At 32.1% G+C, this 26,243-nt stretch overlaps 1 protein-coding gene across 1 annotated transcript in view; it reads right to left on the reverse strand.

Annotated features, from left to right (window-relative positions):
- Positions 1 to 638: 638 nt before the first annotated feature.
- The window catches only part of LOC108904122 (fasciclin-3), a 101,773-nt gene continuing 76,168 nt past the window's right edge, over positions 639 to 26,243 (reverse strand). Inside the window, exons 2-10 of the mRNA XM_018706552.1 lie at positions 22,120 to 22,283; positions 21,637 to 21,787; positions 21,047 to 21,181; positions 20,435 to 20,632; positions 19,811 to 19,998; positions 18,450 to 18,591; positions 16,339 to 16,452; positions 1,688 to 1,718; positions 639 to 1,135 (exon numbers count right to left, since the gene is read on the reverse strand). Coding sequence (XP_018562068.1) covers positions 787 to 1,135; positions 1,688 to 1,718; positions 16,339 to 16,452; positions 18,450 to 18,591; positions 19,811 to 19,998; positions 20,435 to 20,632; positions 21,047 to 21,181; positions 21,637 to 21,787; positions 22,120 to 22,283 — 1,472 coding nt within the window. The 3' untranslated portion in view covers positions 639 to 786. The remainder of the gene's footprint in view (positions 1,136 to 1,687; positions 1,719 to 16,338; positions 16,453 to 18,449; positions 18,592 to 19,810; positions 19,999 to 20,434; positions 20,633 to 21,046; positions 21,182 to 21,636; positions 21,788 to 22,119; positions 22,284 to 26,243) is intronic.

Here is a 26,243-nt window from a genome sequence, read left to right on the forward strand (position 1 = left end):
TCCAAAACCACCTAATGCTATCGTAATTTTGTGCAAATACCGTGCTAATACAATAAATGTTTATTTTTAACTGAAAGAAAAGTGTATGAAACTCAAACCACACCGCATTTATGCAAAGTAGATACGAGTATAATATTTTTTAAAGAGGCACTTGTGTTTATCAAAAGCTTATTTATTCTCAACTTGTATATATTGTATACGTTGCAAAATTTTAAGTCTGTCTCTATCGGAACTGTCTCCTGCATTATTTATAGATAACAAAATAATCATCATATGGCCACACATCACATATTTTACAATAAAAAAAAGTAGAAATTAACAACAACATAACATAAATATTAAGTACATTTCGCGGCACTTCTGCGCGATAAAAAAATATAAAAATCTAAAGCAATCATATAAAAATAATAAAAAAACTTAGAATAAAACCTAAAATATTTTGGTCCTCCACAAGTGATTGAAATGTGGAAAATAATACAAAATTGTTTATTAACAAATAAAAAAGTCACTACAGGTAACATTATTATAAAAAAAAATTGGTGTTATTAAACGGAGTTGTATAGCAAATATATTTTCTAGAGTATTAACAATAAAAAATCATAAATTTATAAAACGATTAATTAACTTTGGATTTTTTAAATATTTTTGACTTCTTAAAACTTTTAAGATTAACTTTTTACTTTAAATTATTATTAAAACAAACCTTTTTGCTACCTAATCCAACATTTCCCTTCACCCTTAGGAGAACATCGAGAAAATTTAGTGATCAACAAAAATGGAATTCCCTTACTTCGTCTGCGGTTCTGGTTCTTCCTCCTTTCCAGTGGCGGGGGTGTACAAGATTTCAGCATATTCGGTTTTCTCATCGTCTTTTTTAACGACCGGTTTCATGTCGGCCCTTACCAGGTCCAACTCGGCGTAAACCAGCCCCTCTTTCGGTTCCGCTTCAGTCCGCAGGGTGGTGTTGATTTCCTCCGGTGCTTGCTTGTTTTCCTCTGTTTCCATCTGTCTCACCTCTGGCTCGTCTTCGGAAGACACTTTGTCTTTGTTCTTCTTGAAGAAAGAGGTGAATTTTATTGGCTGAACGGCTTTCTTCGTTTCCCTGGGTCGAACGTCGGCGCTTTCAGTGTCGCTACTGAAAAATGATATAAAAGTTTGTTGAAATCGAAAAAAAATCTAGAGGTTTTATAAAATAAAAAAATATATTTTTTTATTTTCTTTCCGACAATTACAATAATAATTGTAGCCAACGTTAGTGAAAAACTGTACACTAAACTGCATTTACTATTTGTTCTTGCCCTAAAAACAACGGCTATGTTCCTGCCATTACCTCCCCCCCCCCTTTTAAGAATGCTTATCATGAATATGATGATCAATCCTCTCAATCTCCTCGAACGGGCCAAAACTGCCCTCAAACTGATAATGTAGTGTGTAAATTTTTAAATTTTGAAGATCTTGTATCGCAAAATGATTATAAAACTGTTTTATTATTGGTAGTATGTATACTTCAAGCGGGTGATCAAAAAATTACAAATATTGTTTTATATTTATGATTTTATTTCCTATTATATGCACTGTAACTTAATTTTTTTAATCAATAATATAAAAACCTTGTACTTTTTCTAAAAATTATATTGCCTCGATAAATATCTAGTTATACAATAAATTTAATTAAAAAGAAACTTACGACTCTCCAAAATTGCGATGATCGCTACCACCTGAAACAAAAAATAATTGATTATAAAATTTTAGAAAAATCTGTACATAGATTTTGGAAATTTTGAAAACACTCGGAAATTTTCAGTTGATTGTAAGTAATATCACTAAATGCTTAAATTATTTTCGAAGATCTTTTCAGGTTAAAATAATTTTACACTAACGCTGCTAGCTATGCTGATTTTTGTTGCAATCACACTGGTGTTAATCTTTCATCGACATAAACTTCCGGTGACTTTTCATGAGCTGTAGTCCAAGAATATTTTCAAAAATCCTTGAAACATGAAAGTACCCAAAACCAAAGGAAAAGGATCCTGACCTATATTTTTGGACACGAAACCATAAGAAATTGTGCTCCTCAGTTACACACGTTTTGCAGTTCAGTAATTAAAATGGTAAAACGGATGTGTGGATTTTGGAATTGATTATCCCCATAACAAGCAGTTTCTGTAGCACGGAAAAGAAATTCCTGAAAGAATGAACACAGAAGGTCGACTTAACCCACTAGTGACTTATAGAAATCATATAAAGGCAAGTTTGGTTTATTTTTCTAGTTTTTATTAGAAAACCAATTTGAAACAGTAATAAGTCAACAAATAACATAAATTGCTACAGACTTACAATGTACCTACTTATTAATATTAACATTAACATTTATGGTAAAGCCGTAATTTGATGCCAAAGGATTATTGGAATTATTTTGTGATTGTGGTAAATTTATAGAACAGGTTGCCCCTTTGCTTGTGCTATCTTTTTAGCAATATCAATTTTGCTGTAAATTGACTTCTATATAACCTTCTGCCACCGTAGCATTTGAGTGTTGTAATATCCCCTTCAGCATTGGCCAATAGAGTTGCAGATGCGCGACGCAAGCCATGCCCTGTATATAAATTACAATCTATCAAGCTCAAAAATCGCGGAACAACATTAGGGATTTTTGATAGCTTATTAATACCAATACATTGAGTGTGCATTTTCCCTTTTGAAAACTGCAACAGAACCTTTTATGCTGCACATTTTGAGGCCTTAACTTAGAATATTTTCTAATTAATTGAATTGGATTAATACAAAATCCTACATTTAAGTGAAGCTTCTTGGTTTGTTCATTTTAGTATTTGTAATCATGATGTGGATATACTGCCCTTTGTCCTCTATATTGTCTATGCTTAGATGGGTCAATTCCTCGCAATGCAAGCGCCAAAAACTCACCCGGATGAAAGCAGAATGTAGCTTAAATTTGTATGGATGCATATCATTAGTTCTTAGCATCCTGTGAATTGACAGTCGTGAAATGCCTAAATCATACTCTGCGGCACGAGTTGAGGATTCTGGATGAACATTAAAATAGGCTAGCACATTTATTACATTATCTTCATTTGAGGTTATTGGTTTTGGTAAAATTCTTTCTGCACAAATTTGACCATACTCTAGTTGATTTGCTAAAATTCTTCTTAACTTTTTTCTGCTCATTGGTGGCACATTTGGTTATGTTATGTCTCATTAAAAACTGTACATGTTCTGCTTATAATCCCATTGCAATGTCCGTGAATGAAAAATAAATTTGAAATATCAGCATTTGAATATGTATTGTTGTTTTCCATTTCTTATAAACGCTAAATTAAACTGTCACTGCAAGAGACTAGCAACAAATTGACAGTTTAGTTGTTTGTTTTGAAGTGTTGCTAAAAATTCCACAGCTATCCTCGCAAGAAATTACATGATTTTAGGTGATTACACAAAAAATAGTAGATAACTTAAAAACTGGAAGAGATAGGTATAGGGAACCCTGATGCTGTTCGAAAGAGAATAAAATTGTATATCAGAATATAGAAAAACATACAGGGTGTTCCATTTAAAAAATCTGACTTATGAAGGTTTGAAGTTAACTAAACTCGGCATTAAATTTCTAACGCCCTGTATGCAATTAAGCCACTTTTAAAGTATGGATGGGAAGTTTAGGGGTCTAGTTATCGCCTCTATAAATATTGTTACTTTACCTTTCTTAATATAAAATACACATGGTTTGAAGCTAGTCACTGTTTCCATTTAAAAAAAAAATTAAATATCTCGAAAATGGTTAATTTTAGGAATAGGGAAACTTCATAAAAGTCCGCCTAAAATAACACGTAGAATCCAAAATTGCAATAATATATAGGGTGTTCCATTTAAAATAAGCAAGTTGATGGCGAGTTGAAGGGCATGCCCGAAAACTCGGTATCCCAAATTTTCAAAATTCAAATCAAAGTAGTCTGAAATAATTCTAATGGGCCGTCACTCTGAGACACCCTGTATATCACATATAGCCAAATTATAATTTACTTAAATTTGGTAGGTATCTCACCTGACCACCCAGTAGTTATATATCCATTTTTTGCAAAAACATTGTTGTCTTATTTACTTTTATTCAATTTCTTCCTTTTTTTTTTTAATTATTGTACAGTAGACCAGGATCTGTCGAAATATCCCACTTCTGAGATGTAAGAGGGGGTTAATTTTTGCTGAAATACCTTCAGTGCAACTCATATAATAAAAGTGTAGATCCGTAGAACTGGACGAGGTCCAGAACATTTTCAAAATTGCAAAAATGTTTAAATACTTTAAAAAAATACCTATTTTATCTGAGTTTTTTATTTATTTCTTGGAATCTATGCATTTTGGAAAAATATTTAAGACAAAAAAAGTTTTAGAATTGAATTTTGCACAATATACTGTAAGTTAAAAATGTTTACATTTATTGCCGTTGTTGCAAAATAGCAATAATTGATGAAAAAGGGGCAAAAAAATCAAGTGTTTTGGATAATTTTTTAAAATGTTTTAATTGCTCCGAGGGAATTCTAATTTTGGTAAAAAAAACTTTATGGTACATACCAAATTTCATTAAAAGCAGTTCAATAGTTTTCACAAAATAATTTTTTTAAAAAAATTTTTGAATTTTCAAAATTTTGTACAGCCTCAAATAAAGCATTTAGATACTTGAAAATGTAGAAAAGACCGCTCAACCCTTCAAATGGTTTTTGAAAAATTGAAATCCGTTGATTAGGACAGCCACAGTAAATTTTTAAAGTTAACACTTTTTTTTATTTTTAAACAATTTTTAAACAATTAGATTACATTTTTAAAGTTAACACTCTTTTTTTTATTTTTAAACAATTAGATTACATTTATCAATTTGCAATTTAGTTTGTTTTAAATTATAATTTTAAAGTATTAGGAAAGCCCCCCTCCCCCACTTTTTGTGTTTTGAGTCACTTTTCGCGTATGCGAGTGACAGCTTTTTCACTGATTTATATATGTTGCCGATAACTTATGAACATGAAAATATTTTCCAGCCTAAACTCGGAAAAATGAAGCCACTGGATCAAAGATTATTGCTAAATTGTTTATAAATTAATGGTAAATGCCGATAAACTTTGACCGCTTATATCTCCAGAACGAATAAATGGAATTTAACTTTTTTTAAAAAAAGGAGGGACTAAAATTATAATTTTTGAAAAAAACTAAATTGTAAATTGATAAACGTAATCTAATTGTTTAAAAATAAAAAAAAGGGTGTTAACTTTAAAAATTTACTGTGGCCGTCCTATTCAACCGATTTCAATTTTTCAAAAACCATTTGAAAAGTTGAGCGGTCTTTCTATGTGAAAAAATTTTCAAGTATCTAGACGCTTTATTTGAGCTGTGCAAAATTTTGAAAATTCAAAAATTTTTTCAAAATTTTTTTCAAAAAACTATCGAAATGATTTGAATGAAATTTGGTGGGTTGTTTTATTATACTATAAAGTTTTTGTTTACAAAAATTAGAATGCCCTTGAAGCAATTAAAACATTTTAAAAAATTATCCACTCGATTTTTTTGCCTTTTTCATCAATTATTGGTATTTTGCAACAACGGCAATAAACTTAAACATTTTTAACTTGCAGTATGTTGTGCAAAATTCAATTCAAAAACTTTTTTTCCTCTTCAATATTCTTTCAAAATACATAGGTTCCAAGATATAAGTAAAAAACTCAGATAAAATAGGTATTTTTAAAAAATTTTTAAACATTTTTGCAATTTTGAAAAAGTTCCGGACCTCGCCCAGATCTAGGGATCTACACTTTTATTATGCGAGTTGTACTGAAGGTATTCCAGAAAAAATTTGCTTGCCCCCTCTCACATCCACCTCAAAACAGATCTGCTGCTCAAGTAACACATAAGTCAAGTCAAAATTTCTATAAAATATTACATATAGGAGCTTTACAGTTTTGTTCCACTCACATTTATTTCATGAAGTTTTACAAAAAAAAATAATAAAACCAAAGTTTATTTAATTTCTTTATTTATAAAACAATTTATAATTAATTTATCCAACTTATTCTAAATATTTTAAGTACATATAACATACAAAATTTTTACATTAATTTATATAATCTTAAATATCATAAAAAGGATGAGAAATAACTGCGCCAGTTTTACAAAACTCCACTTTGTGACGCAAACAATTAAATAGGGAAGCGAATCCGGACAAAAAAAACAAACACAAAGCAAGCAATTTCGCAAAACTGGTGCGACACATACTTTTTTTTAGAATAAATGTGGTAAATTCTATAATCAATATATATATAAAAAAAATCAAGTATAAAGATAGCAAAGATATTCTAAATGTAACATAAAAAATAATTATTATTGTCCTATATGATACAAAATTATATAAAAGAGAGATTACTTAATTGCAGGGTGTCTCATGAAAATTATATACAGAGTTATCAAACAAAGGGGTCTCGGTCTCGGTCTCGAGAAAGATTTATATTTTTCTATGATCTTCCGTAACACTATTTTTTTAATAAGTTCTATAAAAAAAATGGGATATAGTAAGTTATATATTCTGGATAACCACTGAAAAACGTCGGATATTGTTAAAAACAAAGAGAAATCATGATATCATTGAACCGAAAATATATAATTTAAAAATGTGACGACTTCCTTTCAGGTAGACCAGAAATCGTATTTCGATGGTATTCATTTGATAAGTCTACATATTCATATAGAAGAAAATATAAAAAAAAACACCCTGTATTGGAACTTAAATTATCTGAGTATCGCGTATATATGACATGGTAATTATTAAAATAATACAAAAGTAACATTGTACTGTGATAATTTAGGGTTTGTACTTGAAGACTATACAGTACGTACATAAAGTAACACAATTTAATAAAGAACGAGATAATTTTATTGTGAACGTTTTTATTTTCAGTTGCCCATTTTTTATGATTTTATATATATATATATATATATATATATATACAGGGTGACGTACACGATTTTTTAAATACAAAGTGGTCGCTTTTATAACATCTTCGAAAGGCTCCCTCGAGGAACATTTTATAAACCCTCAGGTTGTACCTTCACTGCTTTTTTAATTATTCTTGTTCAAAAATTTAATACTTCTCCCAACGATTCATTTTTAGTAAATAAACAATTTGCAACCGAAATAGTTCACTTTTCTAATTCAGTCAGAAGTGAAAAGTATTTATTAAAAAATGAAGATGAATGTTTCTTAATTTGAACACAAACAGATGAAAAAATTCTGAAGAAAAATCCCTAAAGAGCTTTTAGAAAATTACGAAATTGACCACATTTAATTTAAAAAGATTGTCCATACTAGTTTAAATAAACCATCTATTATTCAACTCTAAAATACCTGGTTCTTTAGCAATTATATGTGTTATTTTACGGACACGCTTATACAAGGCATATCCACAAAGTAAAAGTACTGAGACTCTGATATGTTCTATTTGTTTTCGGCAAAGTTGGCAACACTGCATTTAAGGCCAGTTGAGAACTGTTGTTGTAGTGGCTTGTTGAAATGACTGCCATTATTCCTAATCTCGTCAGGGTTTCCTCTGGCAAAAGGAACAGTGCCGCTCCAGATTTTTAATGAAATCGAAACTGTTTATGAGGATGTGTAAGGAATCGTACTAATGTGAGGATAAAGCTAGCAGGACGAATGTTCATGATGAACAAAGAGGACATCAGTCGTGACTGATGAGATGGTGAACAAGATCGAAAAAATGCATTTTGGTGACCATCGACTGACTTTGGACGAGATGAAGGCAGTGTTTCCACAAATATCCAGATCTCTTCTACATGAAATCACTACCAAAACACTTGGTTTTCGAAAACCGTGTGCGAGGTGGATACCAAAACAGCTCACAGATCAACACCAAGCCAACAGACTCACATCTTCACGTGAATTCAGCAAAAAAATTCAAAACCATTCTTTCGCCCGAAAAATCGTGGCAACTGTGTTTTTGGGACCATAAAGAGATTCTCCTAATGAAAACACTACAGAGGACGATACAGAATAAAAAAAAGAGATATGTTAACGAAGGAAGTGCCAGAGCCAGAAAGCAACTCTTGGATTCATTTGGTTGGACATCATCAATCGCCCCACTCACAGCCCTGATCTGGCATCTTCTGATTTTCATCTTTTCTCTTCTCTGAAGGTGTGTGGATGGAAAAAGGTTTTCTACTGACGGTGAGGTCTACAGTGCTGGGAACCAATGGACCTGAGAGACGGCAGGAGATTTTTTTGACAGTTATCAGAAACCTCAACTTTTGGCTAATAAATATACTGACGTTTCGATTTTTAAGGAATTGAGTACTATACTTTGTGGATAAACCTCATACGTTTCTGCATATTTCTTAAAAAAAATTATTAAAAGTTTCTAGTTATTTTATGTACAATAAGTCCACTTGCATTTTTGAAGTACCATTTTATTGATGTTTATTATGAATTTCTATTACGATTGATTTACATTTCCTTAAAAAAAACTCTTTTAGTGTAACTTTCGAATGACGGTAAAAATGTTATTTAGAAACTTTCCTTAACTTTTTATTAAGTACATCATTTCAATATCTCCACCTAAATACTCACAATACAACAAAATAATAGAGGGACTAATTAAATATTTGGCAATCCTCGGAATGTCACAATAGTTGCCTGGGGAAACGATGTATCGTTAAAAATACACCCGACGATAAAAACGCTAAACGTAATAATACACAAAAATTTCAACTGATATCTTATGGCAGTATAATTTCATTTTAGTTTTAAAATTAATCAAAAAGGTAATATAAATAATTTAAATCTATACAATGTAACGTCACACATTAAAAAATAGTTTGAGTATTTCGTTCTCAAAGCAAACATATAGGTATCTAAAAATATACACATGCACGGGGTGATCAAAACTACCTTCAGCCCTACGGATTAATTTGTGGTCATGTGATTTATAAATATAAACAAACAGGCTAGCCGTTCTCTGCAAAATTCCGAATCACCCGTTGTTAAATCAATAAATATGTTGCCAATAAGAACCGAATCACGAATATGGAAACGTCGACAAAAGCGGGAAAAATAGACATATATATTTAACTTTTCTCAATAATTAATTTTATAATATATAGCTTTCAGATATTTACATATAAATTCTAATAGACAACATATTCTTCTGAGTATACCTAACCTATATAATATAGCAGTCATTTTTTTAGGTGATGACAGTGTTACCAATATACAAGTTCGTTGCGATATTGATTGCACCGTTCTCTTTTTTCATGACGTGGTATGATACACTGGAGATATATCGTTAAGAAATGAAGCACATTTCGACTAGTCGCACCTAATATTAATGAAATATAAAGGCTGTCAGAATGGGATCATATACAGTTGAACTGTCGAGTTAAAATGTGCTTTATTTTAAGCTAACACGTATTTTAGTCCTCTTGTAATATAAAATGGGAAATGTTAGGGAAACAGGCTCATAAAACGTCAAATAAACAAAGCTCCATGGAATGATTAAAGTAAAAGGTGTCTACCTGTAGATAATGAGTATTTATGATGAAATTTTGATTAAATTCACTTATTTCTAAGGCTGAAAACCGAAATGCATCAGTTTTTAAAATCATAACTTTTTCGTACAGTTATGTGATGCGCTCAGTATTTTTTTTTTAAGTAGACACCTCAATGAGTTTTAAGAAGTGCTTCTTCTTATTACTGTACGAGTAAAATGGGCAGAAAGTTTAATCCCGCAAAAAATATTCACAAGATGCTTCTAAATTAGAGTTACGTCAATAATAGAATATGAAACGTAGTTAAAATTTACGACAAGCCGTCTTTAAGGATTGCTGTTGACAGTTAGAAGTGCAAAGGGAAACGTTTATGCCTCATATTAAACGTGACGAGGGGCATTTCCTCAAACGATCGGATGACGTGAAGGGGAGGGGGGAGTGGAATGCGAAAGGGCTGGTCAAAAAAACACGTTACACTGAATAACTATCATAAATATCACTTATCCTAATTCTATTAAACGGCCGTGTCGATTTTCTCGTCTTTTTTGATTGGCAGATCGTTCCCGTTGATGTACTCGGAGGACACCTGGTGATGGGGGTTATCTACTCCATCCCCGCTCACCCCGTCCGAATGGGGCGGCTGTCCGTTTTCGCCCGTCGTGTAGTCGATCACTGTAGCGCCCCCTATAACAAATAAAAGCTAATATGTAGAAGGTGGTCTACATGGTGTTATGGCTTTCTTGTAATGGTATCGGTGGGTTATACGGCTTTTTTGCACACAGGGTGGTGAGGAATTTACTCTAAAAACGTTTTTGTAGCCAACATTTAGAAAAAACAATATAAAAAAACTGTAATTGGAATTTAATACACATTTTATAGGCTTTCCAGTCATTAACATGATAAGTAAAAGACAAATGACTTTCAAATTTTTTTCTTTTTTAAATAGTCTCGATCTACTAAATTCCAATTTTTAGGAAATTGTACCTTTTTATTCAAAATTTAATAACATGATAACACCCCTCAGAAATACCCCTGACCGATTTATACAATGTGTCCAATTAAGTCAGCACCATATGGGATACTTTTTTATTATTATTGGTTTCATGAAAAAAAGTTATTCTTAATAGAAAGTTCTGCATGGCCTAAAACCCAAAATGATATATCAGATTTCAATTTTTTGCAGTCTTATACGAGGTTTGTCGAAAAATGCAAATTTTGCTCAAGGAGAGTACCTTTATTTTTTACAATATCGACAATCGTTATTAAGGAAAGTTGACCTTACTAGAAAACTACGGTCAGGTATCCAATATTATCCATCTATCATTAGAAACAATCTTTAATATTTTTTGGGTATAAACATAGGAAATAAACAAATAAATTATAATTTAATTTTGCAAATCATAAAACATTTATTATATTGAATTCATTGATTTGTCAGTGCATCCTAGATGTAATGTCGATATCTATAGACGTAAATTATCAATGCTAATACAGAGAAGAGTTTGTAAAAATAACAAAATCTGTTTTTTAATAGTAGATGGATATTATATTTTTCGACAAACCTCGTACACGACTGCAAAAAATTGAAATCTGATTACTTCATTTTGGGTTTTAGGCCATACAGAACTTTTTATCAAGAATAGCTTTTTTCATAAAACCAATAATAAAAAAGTAGGTATCCCATATGCTGCCGACTTAATTGGACACACAGTACAAAACAGAACCATTTCATTTTGCTTAACAATGTTGTAAAAAGGACAGTTTGCACTTTTCCTCAAACGTCTTTATTTTCTTTTTTACCTTGATCTTTGACAATAAATGATGCATTGTTATTCGATTTCAGATAAAAAGAATTATTGTAATATCATTTTTCAAGAATTGACATCTAAAAAAATTATAGTGGGCTTAGGATTAGCAGTTTTTAGGAAGTTATGTGTATTTTTAGTCTTTTTAATAAAAAATCCTGGAAGTTTGTTAATTTTCTGTAAACTTATAAACGTGAATATATCTTGTATATTCTCATACTAAGTAGTTTTTAAATTTGAAAATAATACTAACCTAAATTTTATGTAAATATTTTAACATTTTAAAAAAAAATGATATAAAACATTACAAAAGGGCAAAGAATAATGTTGGCCTAACCTAAAAACAAAATAAATATCTACGGATTGGTTGAAAATATGTCCTCCATTTCCAAACGTAAAAAAAATTCATTTGTTTCAATAGACGTACAAATAACACCAATGGAAGACAAGACTAAAAACACATATAAAATCTGTTGATATTTGCATCGTTTCTAGGTCAGACGTAGATTTTTCATTGCAACTTAATTGTTTAAAACTGAAACTGGAACTATATGAGGTTTTTATGCCCACCCTGTATAAGCACTATTGTATAGACCACCTACACTACGCTGATAGAGGCAAGCTGTGGTATTACCAAATTAATAAAGCCAAAACTACACTACTACCTGGTTAATATTACCATTTCCCAAAATTTAACTACTAGTTAAAAAATACTTTAAAAAATATCTAAATCGGGGGCATTCATTCCTAGCTTTTCAAAGTATTTTTTTTAGGGTATTCCTTAAAAACTACGATCTAATTTGAACCCAAAAGTTCAAAATATTTAAAACTGCCTAAGGTTATTGGTGTATGCAATAGCACACAGCCTCATAAATGCTTACAAGCCACGTGACCGAGCTTAGGTAACCCAACAATGCACGATTGGTACAAATTGGTAATAAAAATTCCCTAAATCTTGGTGTCACCAATGTTAATGATTCGTTTACAATGAACAATGACAAACCCTTACATCTACACTCGAGATAATTCGACCACGATTGGTTGAATAAAATTCTATGAAAAATTACACCAATCATTGTTTGGTGGAAATACCAAGATTTAGGGAATTTTCGTTACCAGTACCAATCGTGCATTGTTGGATTGAAGCTTGGCGGTCATGTGGTTTGTAAACATTTATAAAGGCTCTGTAGTTGTATTTGCGACAAATAATTTTTGAAATATTCAATAATATTCTGGAAGTATTCCCTACCTATACAGGGACTTAATGATAAGTTTTGCCAAGCATACGAGTATAATGGTATATTCTACCGATGAATATAATCAAATTTTGCCCTATAAAAATTTTTGATGGACGCTTCCCTACGGAGATACAGGGTGTTAAAAGTTTCAAATTTTTATATTATTTTTTCTGTAACTCCACTGGCATAAAAGATTGAGTGATAAAATTTGGGAGATGGCATTTTTTTAGTAGTGACTATTTTTTCATGGATAACTTATTCCAAAATACACTCGAGTGGCGTAGTTATTGGGGGAGTAGGGGACCTTTTTTGAAAAAAATATCGTACGCCACTGGTTTTTAAATAATTTTAAATGTTTTTAAAATGTACAATCAATTTGTGGCGATAAAGTATTCTTGTAAAGTATTCGTAAAATTTACTTTACATACATAATTGGGAAATTAAATAAGAAGATACTTATCTCCCAAATTTTGTCACTCAATCTTTTATGCCAGTGAAGTTACAGAAAAAATAATATAAATATTTGAAACCGTTAACACCCTGTATCTCCGTAGGGAAGTGTCCTATCAAAAAATTTTATAGGGCAAAACTTGATTATTTTCATCGGTAGAATACGTCATTAAAATTTGGCAAAACTTATCATTAACGCCTTGTATAGAGTGTAACAGCGACATTAGCTCAATTAAAATATAATTAAGGTTTGTTTAAATTTACATGTAGGGAACTGCATTGTACCAAGTTTGAATTATACAGAGTGTAAACAAATAAGTGCGAAAAAATTAAGGATGTTATTCCTTGATAAAAATTAGAGGTGGGGTCTTTCTGCAAAAAAAATCTGCTTACTCAAGGAGTTTCTTCATCTTAGTGATTAAAACACAAATCAATATTTTTTACCAACAATGCCACTGTTACATCCTATAGTACATATTCTAGAACATGTATTTTTCTATAATTTGAAGTAATTAAAAATAAAATTATTAGATTGGCCATATGTAAAGGGCGTCTGTCATATGTTTTACCACATATTTTCTCCGTTTTTCAACATAGGAAAATAATAATACTTTAAACAGAACAGAGCATGAAGTAAAATGATTTTTATTTGCTTTGTTAGTTAAATATCATATTAAAAAAAATTACAACATTTTCAAATCTAATTTCGCTTCAAAACTAAAGCGCTTGCATGCACCACGTCAAAATGTCTAACATACAACATGCCAACGGAAACATCACAAAAGATGGAGTCTTAAGAATAGGGTGAAGATGTCGAACTATCATTCAAAGCTACAATTAAACTAAGGGACTTACCACATTACTTGCCTCTTCAATATTAGCTTTTATTTGGCATTTTATACACACAGAAAATATAACGGTTACAAGACAAGAACACTTACGTACTAAAGAACAGTCACAAAGAAATTGTAAGATTAAAAAAAAATTATGAAACTAAGTAAAACTTGAAACTACTCTAGTTACCGAACAAACAGAATTTTTTCGAAATGCATACGTTGAACAGCTTGAAAGGTTGGCAATGCTTCTGTTTCTTAGGTAACTACTATAATTTTTCTTTTATGATACCTCTAAGTAAAAATAAAATTAACTAGTGTCAACACCCATGAAATAGAAAATAAAAAATACAAAACAAAATTATTAAAAACTTTTTCTATAGTGGTCAAGATCGGGCATATAAAGTGTAGAAATATTTTTATGGAAAGCTTACAATAAAACTATATTTTTGATCATTTAAAAAACTTTTCATCCACTGTTTTTAACTTTATTGGCATCCTAATATATATTAATTGTTCTTTACTAAAAACTATACTTAACATTATTACAAGGAAAATTTAAGAAATACGTTGAAAATTTTCATTTTTACAACTTTAACTGATAATTTTGTGTGAAAATTAAATTAAATTTATAATTTAATGTGGCGACAATGTTTATACTAAGTCTTTGGTAGCGCTAACAACTTTTTATCTTTATCATCGAAATTTAAACCTACCGAAATGTGCACCGGTGGATAGTTACTTGGCAATCCGAGATGGACCTTATTTCAGAGGTTGTCTCTCTCCCTCAGTACCCTCAAAATGAATCAAAATTTATTATTTTGAAAAATGATAATTGTTTAACTGCATCATCGTGTGCTATATTTTAATATTATCGCTAAATGACACTTAAAGCGTTAAATGTGAAATACAGGGTGATTCAACAATTATCCAAAAAAAAAAAAAAAATAGATGCATCATGAAGAATGGGATCAATATCGTAAAAAAATTTTTGTAAAATCCTTATAGTTTCTGATTTATTTTCAACCTTTACATCGCTAGGCTAGTATCATTCGCCCATGTGGGCCCAAGCGATTCCAAATACTGAAATCCGATTTTAGTATTTTCGATAGTGTTTATATTAGTTTTTCAAGTGTCTAACATTGCTTACGTGTATAGCAACTCGGAGTTGATGGATATCGTTTTAATTTATGGTAAAGCAAGACAACATTTGTATTATGATGAAGCATTTGTGTTATGGTAAAGCAAGACAACATTTGTGTTAGTTCGTAGAAACTGGGTAAGACGGGCCCAAATACAGAAACTCTCGTTAGACTTTAGACGTACCCCCGTACCCGATAAACCTCCTTAATTTTATTAATTAATAATAACAATAGTGACAAAAGCAGTTGAATTTCAAATTTTTTGTCCGTTCATTTTCTATTACGCTTTGCCACCCTGCTGGTCACCGACTGCAAGGTCAGGTTTTACAGTGGACCAGTTTCCAGTGCTGTGCAGAAGTGTAAATTTTTAAATAATTTTCAAATTGCGCTTTTTGATTTTTTTTTACAAAACTGTATTTGTAAGAGTCCCTTGTACATTAAAAAATTTTTTTGATAAGTTCTGAATCACCTTGTATAAATAGGGAAACAATATGTTTTCTCAATTGAGAGAGGGGGGGGGGAGGAGTGAGAGAGAGTTAGGGAGAGACAGATAGGGTGCATAAAGAAACAGGAGAGATGGATAGAAAGGGGAGGGGAGAGAGGGAGGGGGGAGGGAGAGAACTCTTTCTCGTCCTTTAAAGAAGACCTTTCTGTGACAGCTTGGCAATAATGATGTGATTAAAGGCTAATATTCCTTCCAGTGTGTTTTAATTTCGATTTTTAAAAACAATCAATTTAAAAATCATTAGCACTACAAAAGTACACAAGACAAAACAAATTATACTACTGGTACTTTAATAACGATTATTTATCTTAGATAAAGTAATTAGTGACAACTGACAAGTTTTTGTGACTGGAAACATCAATGATTTTAGGTGAGACTAAAATGTAGCAGTCTTTCACTAATTTCAGGCAAAAGTCGTCCAGTTAAATTTGAAACGCTGTTAAATTTTCAGCGTTTTTAAAGAAATATCTGGGTAGTCGGTGAGGAAGCTTCACATCATCAATATACATGAGTAGATAATGGTTAAAACTTATTGAAACACTTAAATAACTACTAAAAAGTGTTATTTAAAAATAGCATAGCAGAAAATTCGGATCCAATAATTCCAATATAAATATTTTTAATCTGTTTTAATGAAATATTTTCAGATCTCTGAATGCAGTCCATTATAATTGTTAATTTAATGAACGTTAACTCTTTCAAAATTTCTTAGACCCTCTGTGTGTATATCGTGGTTTAAAAAAAAAGGAAAATCGAAATCCCAATAAACAACCATCTAAACACTACCAAAAGCATTCGAGAGGGTTAACTTACCGCTAAAACACCACCGTCCCGTCACTTTTGCGAAGATCAAAATTGACACTAGAAGGATTACGAACAGGATGGCTACAACGATGCCGATAACGGCACCGATTCCCAAGTCTACGCCTGCAATAAGAAAAAAAAAACAATCAGTTATATTCAAAATAAAATTAGCCAAGGATTCTACAGAGTTCCGCTTGGAACTGGCACTGATTGGACAAAATAAAGGCAGGTGTGTTACAGGGTGACAAAATAAAATTATTTAATTCGATTTGCCTGTACTTGCACCCCTGAGGAGGGTAGTAGATGCAAATTTTAAAAAAATACATTTTTACAAGTCTTTTAAAGCAATTGAAGTTGACATATCTCTAAATTCTTAGATTTTTTTTTCTTTATTCTGCAGTCAGCCACTCGAACCTCATATTTAACCATTGTGAATATTTTCTTTTTGGAAAATTTGAAAGATTTTGTTTATTCTGCACTGCTAGGCAATTTGTCATCAACTGAAATTTATGGCCGGTCGCCCAGTGCGGCTGTGTTTGTGCGCCGTTTGCACGCGCATTCTTCAACTGGGCGTATACATTTCTATCACCTCCACGTTTAGTTCGACTAGACCTGTATATGGGTATGGTTAAATAAATATGGCAACAAGTTTTTCAAATATTTCAATGCGGAGTTGTTGCGTAGCGACCAAATCTGGTACAGCTGCCTATCTCTTTGGTCTTCAATTGAGATTGGAAAGACTACAACATTTCTTCATAAATTTGATAGATAGATTCACAAATTACTGTTGAGTTTCGCAGTGTTTCTCACCTAACCCAATTTTTTTGAAAACCATGAAATTTATTAAAAATTATAATGAAAGGAAAAACAATGGTAAATGAAATTACACATTTTGAAGCAAAGGTTGCTAGTGGAGAAAAAAAAAACGGAATAATTTAGAGTATGTCAGCTCTATTAATCCCATCAACAATAATTTACTGTTAATTAACAACATACGAGTGTTGCCTTTTATATTTCGGGAATAGAGAACCAAAAAAAAAAGAGAAATTATTCATCAAAATATTCTCCATGAAGATCAATACACTTTTGCATGCGCTTAAACCAATTTCCAAAGCACTTTTTCCATTCCGTCGAAAAACGTTGACTTATTTTTATTATTATTATTATTTCTAATACGTGGGGATAAAAAGTCATTGGGTATCAAATCAGGGCTGTATGGTGGATGACTTATCAATTCGACTTTTTCGCATTGTCCCGGTGGAGAATGCGTCTTCAGCAGTTGGTTTCCCTTTTTCTGAAGATTTCTGAGAAACAAATGGCTGTACACCATTCAAAATTGACCGTCCGACATTGCACTAATGGTACAGTTACCACATGTCTGGTTTTTCCGAAAAAACCAGTGCATGAACAAAAAGATGCCTCATCTTGAAAGACCCAGACAGTCAATTCCTATTTACTTGGGCTCATAAGCATAGATTCACGATTCATCCCCTTTTACGATGTCATAGATGCGTTTTCAAGCAGAATTGTATTTCTTGAGCATTTTTTTTGGATCAATCGACACGAGCTTTTTTTGAGTGTTTATGTCAAATCGATATAAAAAGGCATTCCTTGATGTATATATAAATTTTTTTGAAATTTTTTAGCGAACTTATATTTCCTGAGGGGTGCAAGTTGGTGTATAGGCAAGTTACCTCAAATAATCCAATTTTGAGTCACCCCACACACACCTGGCCCGCGTCGGTTCATTTATGAATCACCCTGTACAGTATTCGTAAGTTACGATGCAATTTTTTTTCATTCAAATAATTGTTACTCCAGCTGTACTTATTTTTTCAATAATTATACATACCATAAAAGATCCTTTGCCTAAAGAACTTTTGAAAGCCTATTTTGCAGCGTGGAAACGAAGAAGAAACTTTAAAAATACAACAGGCAGTAAATGTTTTTGTTTTTAGTGATAGCAAACTTGTCGATATCAAAAAAAAATAAAATAAAATAAACAGTTAAAAACAAGAAGATAGGAACAAGAATGCAGAAATTAGTTAAGACTAGTTGTACTTTCATCTCGAACCACCTTGCAGCGAATAATAAAAATTATTTATTCTAAAAACATTTACCTTCTGGCTCCGGATTTGTAGAAATCCTCAGTCTATACTCCTGAAACCCGTAGCTGTTGTGTGCCGTTAAAATATACTCCGTCTCGGTATCCTCTTTCTTCACTGCTGCTATCCTTAGATTGGCTATGTATTTACTCCTCCCCTAAAAGTCAAAAGGAAATATTAACCACCGATACTATAAATTTCAAATAAATAAAAAAAATCGATGTGTCCAGATTCGGTGACAGTATCAGTGACTATTACTTTGAATTGTCAGTGTTGCGAGAAATAACTACTTCGAGAGCTATATGCCCCTACCGGCACTGAATTATACTCGCAACACCTAGTGCAACAGCTAGGTAGTAACCCACCAGGCACAGACCGGTTTCGGACTTATTAGTCCTCATCAGCGTGTCATAGGTGCAGTTGCACTAGGTGTTGCAAGTATAATTCAATGCCGGTAGGGGCATAAGCTCTCAGAGTAGTTGTTTCTCGCAACACTGACAATTCAAACATTGTGTTACGCCCTCTGTGGGTGGCAGTCGTGCAACAAAGTACCTGCAGTTAGCAGGTTGCTTCCTACTGTAGCCATTTCAATGGCACAGTTGGGAGTCTGCACAACAGATGGAGCCATTTGCGCTCCTGCGTACAGTGACTATTACTGTTTCGTTCTGGAGTAAAGTGGTTGTTTTACCGGCTTTAAATCAGAACTTGATTGCTACATAGTTCCGTTAACCACAAATAGATAGAGACACGTACTTTACCACAATAGAAAATCAGTCTTAAAACTTAATAGCCGGAGTTTGTACTTTAGTATAAATAAAGGTAAATGTAAATTTCTAGTTGTTACCAAATCAATATATCTACAGGATGATTCACAACTTATCCAAACAAATTAGGAAATAAATGTGCTAAGAGAAATGGTGTCAATATCATAAAAAAATTGAAAAATCCTTAGTTTCCAAGAAAAAAATGATTGAAGTTGTAGTATTTTTCAACCTTTACATCGCTGGGCATCTGCAAGTAGCCCCAGACGATTCCGGATACTGAAATCCGATTATTAACGTTTTTGCGATAGTGTTTACATTAATTTTTAAGTGTCAAAAATGGTCTACGTATATAGCAACTTGGACTTGATTGTCGTTTTGATTGATTATTGATTGATAAGTTGTGTGTCACCCTGTATTTTTATTCTATATAAGCCAAAGGAATAGCATTTCCCCTGGGCCTTACCCACCGCACGGACCTACATGTTGATAATGAGTCACCAGCTACCAATTTTGCACTGAAGTACAGTGATACGTTGTAACGTTTTTGTACAGCCAAGGATTCGCATCAATTTGTCGTGATACCTAACAAAATTAAAAAAGAAAGATACATACCAGGCTTGTTACTCCTTCCGCCTCTATCCTTCCGGTATTATCTGTGGAGCCTTCCCTTATCTTCTGGCCTCCGATGTCCCATTCTACCTGCGGCTGAGGGTTCGCTTCGACGGTTACATTTATCAGGCCCATTTTTCCGATTTGGTAATCGAATCTGTCCAACGAATCGTATATGGGCAGAGGGGGAACTGAAAATGAAAATTTCAAGAGATCAAGTTGCAAATTACGATAATTTTTGTTAACGTATGAAATTTAGTTGTATAAAAGATGAATATGTGGCAACTGCTGCCGCACTTTAAAGACATTTTAATAAAATTTTGTATAGAAGGATGAACTTTATTTTTTTAGCTAAAACATATTTATTGATTTAATATTTAAGAAAGATATTGATAAAACATCAATTGTTCTATGTTATTGGTCTATTTGAGAAAAATTAGACCTCAATTGTCTGTTAATTGAAAAGTATTGTCATCTTAAAAAAATAAGTGAATAAAAAACATTTTGTCAAAGTCCTTAACAAAATTGTACTAAGGCTTGTTCTAAATCGTCAGTTTATTTCCGTGTAAGAAAGCTACTCTGTATACATGCAAAATAATGACACGGTTTACGATCACGATAACTTACATTCAACATTTAACTGTAGACTGGTCTCCGATCTTCCATTAGGATAGGCAGGATGTTCCGCGACACATCTTAAGCTTCTTCCGTTGTCGGTAGCTCGAAGCGTCCGCGTAAGGTTTTGAATTCTCGAGTGTAAGTTGTCCTTAGCGATGGTCATCTCGGTCGGCATAGTCAGTTCATTTTCTGGTATCGGCTCGTCATCTGAATGTTTTAAATACCAAAAATATATTAAACACATCCAAATGAATGCAATGTAGGGCATAATTGTAGATAAAATTATTAATAATGATAAGTTTACAACAAAACCACAGATAAATACATATGTTTAATTATGCAAAAATGTAAAAGAGAATACAACGAACATAAAACAAAATTTAATGAAAAATATTCGCTAATCAGTTATTTATAATTAGTAGCGTAACATCCTCAGTTATAAATGTTAAAATCATTCATCTGTAGGTACAAAGTAATACTTTTTGCACTTTATAAGTTACATCTCACCCACATTAGTATGTTCAATTTTTATTTATGATTTTTATATGGAATAATTTGTACATAAATTTATGAAAAAAAATATATATCACATTGTGGTAACTGATTTGAATTTTTTCTTACCCAGGAACCAGCTGAGGTTAGCCACTGGCCTACCGTCACTGACGATACAGGATGCTTCCAGGACATCATTGATTTTGTAAACTCCCAAAGAGTCTCTTCCTCTTGTTAAGTCCAATGCTGGTGGATTAGGAGCTTCTATAGAGAAAACCAAATTATTATTAGAAGTAGGTAGATTTTAGTAAAACATTAAATTATTTCCAAAAATAGGGTAGAATGTAAAAATCGAAAAAGCGTTCAAAATTTGAAGAGTATGGCTGAAATTTGTTACTCGGAGATTTTCAAAGTCACCAATCATGAATACAATGTTTAAATTCAGAAATTATTAAATCGCTAGAAACTGGTATTTGCCACCCAAAGAAATGGGTAATGAATTTTTAAAAAATTGAGTCATTTGAGTAAAAATAGGCAATGTCTAAAAATGAGAAACAGTGAATATCTATAAATTCAATCTGAAGTGTGCTCTTTCAAATATTCTACCAATTCGGATTCAGCTTCAAAAAATACACAAGATCTATGTACCTACTCATGTCTCTGGTACAAAACTTTTTTTTGGGGGGGGGGCCTGTGTTAACTAGCTAATAATAACTTACTTGCTACGACCAGTCGCATAGTCCCAACAGATTCAGTGGATTCACTGGGTATACCGAGGGTGCACTTAACGTCACCATTATTTTTGTCTTGCGCCCTCTGTATCGTGAAGCCACACTCACCAAACTCCAAACCTTTCCCAAAGTACGAAAGCTGAAATAAAATGGTTTTAATACTATTTGTATTGGTATTTATAATAGAGTAAATTAGCAACTGCTAAAACAACCCTTTTTGGAAATATCTAGTCGTAATTAAAAAAAAAGATTTGCAACGTAAAAGTTTATAGTATGAATTTATTAAACCTTGTACTTTTTATTGTCCACAGCTGTAACTGTCAAAATTGTTTTTTATGTGCTTTAACAAAGGAATTGGAATATATGTTGCAAATTAAATTTAAATAAAAATTAACCATATTAATTGCCACTATCCTGATCTTTAAATTTAATATTATTACAATCCATAAATCTAAAAGTACAAGTTCTTACCTCACTAGTCGCTGATTCTTTGTTTAAATTGACAGGTTGAAAACCGGGAATTTCTATCCGACAGTACTGGAGCGGTACAGCCAGCCGACAAAGGTAGGTGACACTGTCTCCCGGTAATACTGTCTTTTCTTTGGGTTCCACTGCAACCTGGGCAGCAAAAATCCCTGCAAAAAAAATTATTATATTAATATATTTAATATTAAAAAATATGGGGTTTTAGATGTAATTATTATGTCTCAAAAAATTCGACAAATTCATTTATTAATCCTTAAGTATATTTTGGTAATAAAGAATATGATGAAGGTTCATTTAGAACAAAGTCTTCTAAAAACTTTGTTATTTAGTGACACAGTGTTATGTACAAGTTAACTGATAACTTAATTAGTTGCAAATAAGTCACAAGTCATTTTTATTTACTTAAAGAGACTGTGGGCTCGCTTGTATAAAAAGATTTATGGACAAATTTCAAAAAAAAACTTTGCAAATAAGTTTTAAAGTTGATGTTTGAAATATTAATATAATTTCGTGCTTGCATCCTCTGTCTATAATATTGATATCGGATGTGCCAGGTAAGCACCAGTCGATACTGTAAAAGTAATCATTAATTCTATTACATTTCTATTTTAACTCCCCTGCCTGTGAATTCATTCCCGATATGGATGTCAGCGATATTTGTGTAGATCCAAAAACTATGACAAACTTAGATGTTTTTTTAACAGTGCATTTATTTAAATAAAAAATTAAGTAAATTCTGACTCAAATTCATAATCAGCAACCCTAAAAACCTAAGTAAGCACCTTGATCTTGATGATAGGCCATCCAAAAAAGTGAATCTTAAAGGTTTAAAGTGATATGCTCGATACATAAGATCACGAGTATTATGACATGATTGTATCACTCATATTTCCAAAACCAAAGCTGAACTCATCTTGGAACTTTCTCAGTAACACGTTCTTATGATATACAATAACTTAGCAGAAAATTTTTAAAGAATTACGAGTTTGCCAAAATGGGCGATTTTCGGGCTGTTTTTGCAGTCACTCTGGCGCAAATCTGTTATTTTTTGAAAATTTGATCAGCCATCTTGGATCCGCCATCTTGAATTTTGCAAAATTGACCTCGGATCCGTGATCAGCGACCCCGAAAACCCCCGTATACCAAATTTGGCGCGAATCTGTTATTTTTTGATTTTTTGAAAATTCGTGATATCTGACCCGTTTTTTTTGAGGTTAGAAAAAGAACCATCAATTCTGACCGCAGATTCACGTTCGGCGGGGTCTTAGCCATATAAGTGAACATTTGAATATAGAAAAAATAGATTTCTTGTTTTTTTGCCTAGCACTTTTTCGTAAATTTTTGATATTTTTTACCTGTTTTTTGAGGTTAGGAAATTCCTGTGATACAATAGCTCAATTCTGACACCGGATTCGTGATCAGGAAGCAAATATACTATGGATAACATATGTCGCATGAAAAGTACAGACAACTTCTTTTTGTGTGGCTGTGATTATTAGTCAATAATTGAAATTTTATTTTTGATTTGCTGCTAACATTATCATTTTTAGACATTTATTCGTAAACCATACATTCAAAGAGAAACATTTAAAAGATGCACACGATTTGGTTGGTTCATTAAAATCTGTGAAGATTCTCAGTTGAATACAATCAGACAATGTATTCCGACGCCACTGATTAGTTTCTGTTTAAATTGTCTGTATTTTCAATGGCTCTTGACGGATAAGAGCCTTAGGAATCGCTTTAGGGTAAAACGTTACCTTTTTTTGTTTATATTGACGGAAAGAATCAGTTTGTAGCAACGATTCTGTTAATTTGTATATTTGTAAGACATTATCCGCCCAAATTTTCGATAAAAGTAGTGAAAAGTGCGGTATTACATGATTTTAGGCAAATTATATCCATAGACGACACATTCACAGGTGTTTCTTATTTAGACATTTGTTGTTTTTATTACAACCTTTTACTTAACTTGCCTTATTAGTATAGCTCAAATCTTGCAACTGAATTTTAAAACAGTTATTCCAAACCGATTGAGCTGAAATTTTGCATACACGTTTAGTTTGGATGACAATGCATGGTTAGCTAAGTGACGTCATTCCAAATCCAATAAGGCGGACTCCCAAAGATGGCGGACCAGTTACTTTTTATGCACCCCCATTTCATGGGTATCAAATGAAAGGGTTTGCTGAGAAGAATATGAAAATAAAATGACGTCACTAAAAGCTTATTTAAAAAAATTATACATGAACTTATTTTTGGATTCCTTTTTTAGTTTATATTTCTCGATGAATACATCCAATTTATTTCCCTTCACATTCCGATAACAGTATTTTTTTCTTTCCTGCGGTTCTAAAACAGCCCTAAACTGCACCACCCCATACGACTCGACAGCGTTTAAACAAAGGCACATATTTCACCTCAAAAATTTAATTACAGGATACAATCGGACCGCAATAATATTTTCGATAGGTCATCAATTGAATATTTTCGGTAACCGAGCTGTGCGAGGCAGACGCGGTTAACAGAGGAGGTCGAAAACCAGGCGATTAATTTCGGTTCAATTTGGATTTTTAAACATCGCTCATACGCCAACGTCAAATTGTCCACATAAATAATGCGAAATGAACACCCTGTGGCACCCGAGGTATAATAGGCAATAATTTCCCGTGCGAATGTCCGAATTTATTTTTCATCGTTATTTTTATTGCGACACTTAACTCCGGGAAAACTATACAGGAACGCCGTGTTCCTGCCTCCGATTTTAGTGCTTCCTATATAAAACGTTAAGTATGTAGCGATAAAAGGCAAAAAATAGGTGTAACAAATATTTTTGTACTTTTTCTTCGATATACAGGCTACAGGATGTTGAGGGATGTACAGGGTGTCCCAAAGTTCGCGACTCGGGCCCAAAACAGACAAACGACAGTAAAAATCTGTTTAGATGACGTGAATTCGCTAAGATCCATTTGTTTCAAAATTCGAAAAATGAAAAAAATTACGCCGTCAACTTTTTTCCACAAACATACCCATTTTTTTATGATAACTAAAATTATATATTTTTTATAAACATTTTTTGTGCAGAAATTTTTTCTGTATCTCTTCTCCTTAAAAAGTTACAATAACATTGTACAAAAATGTATTCTATGGTATTGGAACTACTAGTCATGACTTAATCAACATTACTGTGAAAAACAGTCGCTGTAACTCCTGTCACAAATTTGTTTACATATTAGTTGTTATGTTCTCCTTAAAAAACGTCAATCCACGAAGAAAAATAGAACGATACACATAATGACGATTAAATAGGATAATCAAATATAGAAAATATTAAACAATTTTAATTGTAACTAATAAATATAACAATAACTAATAACAAAACACAAAACAAAATATAGAATTATTATTATTACTTTAAAAAATGTTCGATATGCATGCCTCCTACTTCTAAGCATTTATCCAATCTTTTCCTTACTTCCCTTGTAGATTTAAACAACGTTTCTCTTCAAAGATTCTCACAAACATGTCGAACCTTTTGCTTTAAATGCTCCAAACTTCTTGTGGGTGTCTTATATAGGTACTTTATTTTTTAATGTTCCCCATAAAAAATAGTCTAGGGGCGTTAAGTCTGGAGACTTTGAAGCCCATTCTATAAGCCCATTCATTCCAATCCACTTAGTTCCGAAAGTATTTTTTAAATACTTAAATTCGTTGGATTTTTGCCTTAGGGGTCACCTCAAACAATTGGTTTACACGACTCCAGTGCAAACCATAGACGAATTAAGAAACCGCATTGTCGCATCCTGTGAAACAATTAGACACATTAGCCGGAATATTTGAACGGGTTCGCCAATCAATGTGTCGTAGGATAGATCCCTGTATTAGTGTTGAAGGTGTACATTTTCAACAATTGTTGTAACCCTTGTGTATGTATTTTTCATATCATTGCTGTTCGTTAAATATTTTTTCTTATGTTTCTGTTAATATTAATTATTTAAAAAAATATTATTTAGTGAGTTATTGTTTCTCAGCTTGTTACATTGTTTTTCCTTCAAACGTATTGTTAAAGTTGATTAGTAAATAACTAAAACGTTGAATTTCTATGTTTG

This window comes from Anoplophora glabripennis, unplaced genomic scaffold (genome assembly GCF_000390285.2).
Source record: "Anoplophora glabripennis isolate ALB-LARVAE unplaced genomic scaffold, Agla_2.0 scaffold13, whole genome shotgun sequence".
Lineage (NCBI taxonomy): Eukaryota > Metazoa > Arthropoda > Insecta > Coleoptera > Cerambycidae > Anoplophora > Anoplophora glabripennis.